The sequence below is a fragment of the Hipposideros armiger genome, unplaced genomic scaffold, assembly GCF_001890085.2.
Source record: "Hipposideros armiger isolate ML-2016 unplaced genomic scaffold, ASM189008v1 scaffold_1881, whole genome shotgun sequence".
Classification (NCBI taxonomy): Eukaryota; Metazoa; Chordata; class Mammalia; order Chiroptera; family Hipposideridae; genus Hipposideros; species Hipposideros armiger.
The window spans coordinates 12,428-20,831 of NW_017733231.1; the positions used below are offsets into that span (position 1 = coordinate 12,428).

An 8,404-nucleotide genomic window follows, 5' to 3' on the forward strand; every position below is an offset into this window, starting at 1 on the left:
TCACGGCTGCTCAGCTCGGGCTGACTCGAACCGCTGTTGCTCAGAGCTCAAACTCTTGAGCGAGCTCTTAACCAACTGAGCCACTCAGCCGGCCCCCTATAAGAATGGATTTTTATTTTATTCATTTATTATTTTTTTTTTTAGCTGAGCCATCCTATCACCTGTTGGTAGCTCAGCGGCAGCTCAGTTCAGGCTGGGAATTGAACCAGCAACCCTGTTGCTCAGAGCTCACATTCTTGAGTGAGCTCTTAACCAACTGAGCCACTTAGCCAGCTCCTATACACCTTTATAAATGCCTATATTAAAAACTAAAAATGATAATAATGAAATAGAATAAAAACCAAAACAACCAAAACAAGCAACCAACAAAGAATACCCCAAAATACCCAAAAGAACCAAATTAACAACAACAATATAACACGCAAAAGAAACCCCCAAAAAAACAACCAGTACCAGCCTTGGCTGAAGTCAGCCAAGCTCTCCCCAGGTTGTCCTCTGCTATACAGAAACTCCTCTGTGTCTTGTGGGGGCAGAGCAGACCACCTGGCGCCTAGAGTGACCCTGAAAATGCAGGTCTATTTTAGATGAGTGGGGTTATGAGGTGTGATTAGTAGTTTTTACAGTCAATGCCATTTTTGCTCTCACCTGCCCAGAGGCATGCTGAGTGCTGCACAGCCAGAAGGGTCAATGTGCATCTTAGGGCACTCTTTCCACTGGATGCTGTGGGCGGGGTGGAGATTTCAGACTTGCTAAAAGCTACCTGCTGGGGGTCTGAGAGTGACTCAGCAACTGAAGTTGCCCTGCCTCTCAAGCCATGCAAGAGTGGTGGGGGTGGGGTAGAGTAGGTGGCTCACACTCTAGCAGCCTCTTCTCATGCGGAGTTTCTCAACCCCCTGGGAGTAGGAGCACCTCTGTAATCTGACCCTACTTCTCTATTCAGGGGTCAGCTTAAGGCTCTGGCATGGCAGGGGCCAAGGTTTCTGAGAGATGGTGGGGGTGGGTTCTTATCTATGCAGTTTTTTGCTTTCTGTCTGAGAAAAAAACAAAACAAAATAAAAACTGTCCACCGCCGTTTTGAGCTGAGGCTTTTGCCTCAGACACTCCAGCAGACCTCCTGCTGTGCTCCGGGAGGGACCGCAGGGGCGCAGGAACTGAGCCCACCCTGGCACTGCAACGCTGTCTGCTCTGACTGTTGGGGTCCCGTGTCTCCGCAGCTGCGGGTGCGGGCTGCATCTCCACACGTCTCGCCTCCCTCTTCCCCCACTCGCGCGGTCTGCCTACCTTTAAGTACTCAGCGTGGGAGTCTCTTCGCTGCTCTGTGTGCTGGGTAGAGGTTTGCTTGGTGAGTTACAGCAGTTCATATTGTGGCAATTTCCAGGGGAGAACTCAGGGAGCCCCCCTCACAGCCACCATTTTTCGGGGCATCTCTCAAGCAGAATTTCTACACCACTGTCTTGAATTTCTTCTTCCCCTGGAAACCTGTATTTTTGCTCTTTGTCTCTTTAGTTGATTGGATGAGGCCCACCCATATTTTCAAAAGAAATCTGCTTTTAAAGTCAACTCCCTATAGGTTTGAATTCCAGCTTAAAAACAACAACAACTTCATATCAACATTTAGACTGGCGTTTCCCAAACAACTGATCACCATAGCCTAGCTAAGTTCACACATGAAATGAACCATCCATCAATCTAAATGACCTTTACTGAAGGCCCCATCACAGGAAGGTCTCTGGCTACTGAGGACTGGAGGAAGAAGGGGTGCTTTGTGAATGTGTTCCTCCCTAGTCCTGGAAGCAGGAGGTGGGGGTTTCTAGGACCTGGGAGTCTTAGGGGAAGGGGGCTGTGTTGAAGTGACTTCCAGGTTCAGGAGTTTTTCCCATGATGACCTAATCCAGAGCTCTGAGCCTGGAACCCACCCTCAGCAGCCCTCAAGGGACTAGAGCAGTGTTTCTCAACCTTTCACAGGGGTCGCCTAAGACCATCGGAAAACACATATTTTCGATGGTCTTAGGAACCCAGACACCGCTCCTCTATCTGTCTCCAGGCCCACATGCAGATACGCCCACATACGAGTACCCAGGGACCCCTGTGAAAGGGTCGTTCGACCCCCAAAGGGGTTGTGACCCACAGGTTGAGAATCGCTGGACTAGAGGTTAGAAGAGGTCTTTGGGGCCCCAGTTTCACTTTGCAGCCAGTGGTTCCACTCCACTTGGTGGCTGCCATCCCCACTTCCACCCACACAGTTCTGGTGATGCTGTGACCAAAATAGTCCCCAAAATTCTCTCCTCAACTGCTGACTCATGCCTTCCCCTCGCTCACTCACTCAAGGCTCCAGCCCCAAATATCACCCTGCCTGCCCCTTACCGCCCCCTCCTGGGCACAGTCATCCCACACAGTCCTACAGAAGCATTGATGAATCTGTTCAGGCCCATCTAGAATATGGTAACTGTGAGAGTCTGTTGAGCCTGGAGAACAGCAAATGGAATGCAGGTGACATAGGAAATCCAGGGAGAGTGAGCTGAGGATGAGGAATACATGAGATAATTATAAGAACAGGTGAGGATGCAGGTGAGAAAGGAGAGGAGGACTGTAGGGTTATGATGCTGATGAAGACACAGTTAAAGATGCAGTGGAAGGTGAAGGTGAGGATGCAGGTAACTGTGCAGGTGAGAATCTAGGTAAGAATGTTGTTAACATAAAGATAAACATAATTTCGATTCAGATTCAGATGTAGGTGGGAGCCAGGTAAGGAGGCAAAAATAGGCAGGTGGATACAGGTACGGGTGCAGGTGAGAATGTAGTTAAGGATGGTGGTAAGAAGACAGGAAGAGGGAGAGATCCGAGATGGCAGAGTAGATAAATGCTCTGCTTGCCTCCTCCCATGAATACATTAAAATTACAACTAAATTGTAGAACAGTCAACCTGGAGAACCGTCTAGCTGAGAAGTTTTATAACTAAGGATATAAAGAAACCATGCAGAGACTGGTAGGAAGGGTGGAGACTTGTAATGGGCTGCCTCACACCTCTGTGTGGCAGTTAAGAATTGGGAGGGATAACTCAGCCATGGAGGGTGCCCCCCCCAGAGGACCGAGGAGCCCCACCCCAAGGTCCCCAACCTGGAGTACTGGTGCCAGGAAGATGAACCCCCACAACATCTAGCTGTGAAAAACAGTGGGGATTCTGACCATCCAGGTGGGATGGAAGGCTGTGGGAAACCCAGATGTCCTCTTAAAGGGCAAGTGCACAGATGCACTCGCTCTCAGGCACTCACCCTGGGCTCTGGTGGAGGGAAAATGACTTGGGGGGGCATCGGAGACATATGGCGAGAGACTGAGTTGTGTGGTTTTGGGGCAAGAACTGAAGGGACAGTCACCATTTTCAATGTGCGGGCTTCTTCTCCCGCAACCGGTGAGAGCATGCCATCCTTCCTGTGTTGGGCCCTCCCCCCATGCCCATGGCCAAATCTGAATTAGTCTGGTAAGCTCCACTCCCTCCACCCAGGTGACTCCCCGAGACCCCGCCCCACTCAACTTGTCCAGTGCAGGAGGCACATTCTCGGCCAGCAGCCAGCCTGCCCAAATGACACTCTTTCTTGGACACTTTCAGGGGTCCACATGACCCAGGCAGGTGGCGACTGACCTCGGTGTGCTCTGAGACTTTTGCTGAATAGCTCCAGGGTCAGCACTGTCACCAAACCAGAATCTACATTAACCTGGTGAACATCACTCATCCTACCCTGGTGGCTCTCTGAGACCCCACCCCACCCAACTTGCATACCATATGAGGCTTTATCAGTGGCTGAACATTAAGGGAGGCAGTAGGTGACAGCAGGCCTCAGGGTGTTTTGGCTTTTTGTGGAGCTACCTCAAACCTGGTATTGGTGGCAGACATCCTCAGTTCACAGCATGGCCTCTCTCACACATCTCCAGGTCCAGAACATTCAACTAACAACTTTGGATCACTTTGTAGCTCCTACCAGGTAGCTCCTGGCTGGTCACAGTCAGTGGGTGACTTGGGCCTGTACCAGAGCCCCTCCCAAGAGGCCCCAGAACCAAGAAACATACTTGGAGACTGGTTTCAGACCATAGCAGATCACTGCCCAATTAGCCTACAAGCATTATCAAAGGCACCGGCCCCTACTAAGGAAAATCCCTCAGAGGGGTAAGCACCCTCCCACACACACAGCAGCTGGTAAGCTGTAGATGTGGCCAAACCCCACAGCCAGTCAGCCTGAGGGTCAATACCACCCATTGATGTGCCAATAGCATTCAAGGCTCAACTATAACAGGAGGGCACACACAACCCACACAAGGGACACCCCTGGAGCACCCGGCTCAGGTGACTAGGGAGACTCTGCCACTGGGCCCTACAGGGCACCTACTACATAAGGTCACCCAGCTAAGACTAGGAGAGATAGCAGATCTATCTAATACATAGAAACACACAGAGAGAGGCATCCAAAATGAGGAAACAAAGAAATACCTCTCAAATAAAAGAACAAGAGGAAACTCCAGAAAAAGAACAAAACAAAATGGAGGCAAGCAACCAACCAGATACAGAGTTCAAAATAATGGTTATAAAGATGCTCAAGGAAGTTAGTGAGAACATCAACAAAGACATAGCAAGCATGAAAAATGACAAAGAAACTACAAAACAGAACCAGTCAGAAGTGAAGAATACAATAGCTGAAATGAAGAATGCACTAGAAGGAATCACCAGCAGATTAGATGAAGCAGAGGATCAAAGCAGTGATTGGGAAGTCAACGTAACAGAAACACCCAATTGAAACACCAAGAAGAAAAAATAATTTTTAAAAATGAGTATAGTTTAAGAGATCTCTGGGACAACATCAAGCATATCAATATTCACATTATAGGGTTACCAGAAGAAGAAGAGAGGAAGCAAGGGATTGGGAGCCTATTTGAAGAAACAATGACAAAATTTCCCTAACCTGGTGAAGGAAATAGACATACAAGCCCAGGAAGCGCAGAGATTCCCAAACAAGCTAAGCCCAAACAGGACTACACCAAGGCACATTATAATTAAAATTCCAAAGGTTAAATACAAAGATAATTCTAAAAGCAGCAAGAGAAAAGCTGTTAGTTACCTACAAGGGAGCTCCCATAAGACTATCAGCTGATTTCTCAACAGAAACCTTGCAGTCCATAAAGGACTGGCACGAAATATTCAAAGTGATTAAAAGCAGGGACCTACAACCAAGATTACTCTACCTAGCAAGCTATCATTTAAAACTGAAGGCAGATAAAAAGGTTTCCCAGAAAAAGCTAAAGGAGTTCATCACCATCAAGCTGGTATTATAAGGAATGTTAGAGGGCCTTCTTAAAGACAATATATATATATATATATATATGATAATATAATGTCAATAACTACATATCTATCAACCTATGACTTTCAATGTAAATGGATTAAATGCTCAAAAAAAAAAAAGACATAGGGTGGCTGAATGGATAAGAAAACAAAACCCTTACTTATGCTACCAGTAAGGGACTCACTTCAGATCAAAATACATACACAAACTGAAAATAAAGGGATTAAAATAGATACTTCATGAAAATGGAAACAAAGAAACAAAAAAGCTGGGGTAGCAATATGAATACCAGACAAAATAGACTTTAAAATAAAGGCTATAACAAGAGGCAGAGAAGGACCCAGTAATCCCACTTCTGGGTTTTTATTCGAAAAAACCAAAATGCTATTTCAAGGGGATGTGTGCATCCATATGTTCATTGTAGCATTGTTTACAATGGCCAAGATGCGGAAGCAGCCTGGGTGTTTGTCAATGGATGAATGGATAAAGAGGAGGTTTCGCACATTTCCAATGGAATACTGCTCGGCCATGGAAGGGAATGGGTTGTCTCCATCTGCAGCAGCACGAATGGACCTGGAGTGTATTGTGCTGAGTAGGGCATGTCAGACAAAGAAAGACAGATGCAATGTGATTCCGCTTATATGTGAAATCTAAAAAACAAAATTAACAAAGAAAACAGAAACAAACTCATAGATACAGAGAACATTTTGATGGTTTGCAGATGAGAGGGGGTCAGGGGTTGGGTAAAAACGGGAAAGGAATAATACGTACAAATTGGATGTTATAAAGGAGTCATGGGGATGTAGGCTATAGCATAAGGAATATAGTAAAACATTGTAATAACTATGTATGGTATCAAATGGGTACATATTTATCAGGGTGATAGATGGGAGGAGGGTTGGGGAACAGGGTGAAAAAGGTGAAGGGATTACAAAGAACAAATTGGCAGTTACAACATCATCATGGGGATGTAAAGTAAACCATAGTGAATATAGTTGATGATATGGTAATAACTATGTATAGTACCAGATGAATACTAGTCAGGGGGATCCCTTCTTTTTTTTTTTTAAGATTTTTATTGGGGAAATGGGGGAAGAGGAACAGACAAGTTTCTGTTGTTTTGTTCTTCAGTCTAGTTGTGGAGGACGTTGCTTCACTGGCCCAAGTTGGCACCATCATTGCACTCTTCCCAGGTGAGGCAGATCAGTCGCCGGCTTCTGGACAGCCGCTCAGGGCGACTGCTGGCCACTCACGCTGGCTGCTGGCTACACACGGTAGCCCATGCCAACCCAGTGCCACAGCCTATGCTGTCTCTGGCGACTCACAGCAGCCCAGCTCCAGGTTGAGCTGTTGTTCAGCATCTTAGCTGTGGAGGGCAGTTTCACTGGCCCTCATATGTGGGATCCGAACCGGGTCCCTCTGGCATCCCAAGCCAGTTCTTAACCATCGCGCCACTTGGCCGGCTCTCCCTTCTTAAATTATATAAATGTCTAACCACTATGCTGTACCCCTGAAATTAACATAAAATAATATTGAATGTCAACTGTAATTGAAAATTTTTTAAAGGGGGGAGAAGGTGAAGGGGAATAAGAGATTCAAATTTCCAGGTATGAAACAAATGTCATGGGGATGTAATGTACAGCATACAGAATAGAGTCAATAATATTGTGCTATTATTTACGAATGTGTGGTTGGGTGTCAGATGGTTGCTGGAATTATTATGGTGATCACTTCTTTAGGTATGTAAATGTTGAACAATTATGTTGTACACCTGAAACTAACATAATATTGTGTGTGAGCTATATTTTAATTAAAACCTAAAAAAAGAAATATTAATAGAAATACTCAATGCTAGAACTTTGAGACATTTCTGTTGGACTTGAACCTGGAGCTGCTACAGCCACCTTCCTTCCATGATGGAGGAGCCAGTTGAGGCAACACCAGGACAGCAGAACCATGCTGAGAAAGAGTGAGAAACCAGGGCTTGGTAACATCATTTGAGCCACTGGATGAAGCGTGAGCTGAACCAGACCTAATCCTGGGTTTTCAAGTTATATAAGCTAATGAAATCCCTTTTAGTTGGAAAAAAGAAAAAAGAAAGAAGACAGGAAGAGATCCAGAAAAGCATGTAGGAAAAATGCAGGTGAGGACCCAGACGAGGATACAGAAAATACAAGTGAGGATGTAGGTGGAAAGACAGGTGAGAATATAAGGATACAGGTAAGCTTACCGATAAAGATGTAGATGGGGGCCGATTGAGGACACAAAAAAAATGCAGGTGGATACAGTAAAGGTGCAGGTAAGAGAGGAAGGAGGTAAGGATTCAGATGAGAATGTTGGTAAGAATTCAGGTGAGAATGCAGTAAGTAAGCAGGTAAGCAAGCAGGTGGGAACTTAGGTGAAGGGGCTTTGAGCTGCTGGTGAGGACAAGTGAGGACAAGGATGGTGAGGGCGCAGGTGAGACAGAATGCAAATGAGATTTCTTTCTCTCTTTCTTGCTTTCCTTCCTCCCCCTCCCTCCCTCCCTTCCGTCCTTCTTTCCTCCCTCCCTCCTTCCCTCCCTTTTTGGAGATTTCAAGTAAGCAGAGAACTGAGATGCAGGTGAGGCAGCTGGGAACCACAGCTGCCTTTTTCTCTCAAAGACCTCCAGACTTTGCGAGACACGTGCAATACAACTGAAGCTTTATTGGGGGGACAGTGATGGGGGATCAGTTGGGACAGCCAAAGGCGATCATGTTCTCCGTGAAGCTGGCCAGGTCCTGGCACAGTTTCTGGTTCTCCTGGTCTTGGCATTCATCGGCCTCTGGCCACAGCTCCACCCAGGTGTCCTTCCCAATGATGTAGCTGATGCTGGTGGGAAGGGAGGGAAGGAGGGCTGGTCAGGATGGGACCTGGGAAGGGTGTGTGGAGTGAGCAGGCGCATGCACAGGGTCAGCACTCACTTGGGTTTCCGACCCCACAGGTCCGATGAAAGGCCCCATGTGAGGTAGTGTTTCCCTTCCTGCAGCTTCAGGGATGCTCTGCACTTGATGTGACTGATGAACTTGCGCTCCTGTCCAACCTGCACCTCA

The 8,404-nt window shown here is 46.7% G+C and overlaps 1 protein-coding gene across 1 annotated transcript in view; it reads right to left on the minus strand.

Annotated features, from left to right (window-relative positions):
- Positions 1-7,998: 7,998 nt before the first annotated feature.
- Positions 7,999-8,404, minus strand: part of LOC109378332 (complement C3-like) — a 13,474-nt gene continuing 13,068 nt past the window's right edge. The window contains exons 15-16 of the mRNA XM_019634755.1: positions 8,276-8,400; positions 7,999-8,183 (exon numbers count right to left, since the gene is read on the minus strand). Of these exons, the coding sequence (XP_019490300.1) occupies positions 8,042-8,183; positions 8,276-8,400 (267 nt within the window). The 3' untranslated portion in view covers positions 7,999-8,041. The remainder of the gene's footprint in view (positions 8,184-8,275; positions 8,401-8,404) is intronic.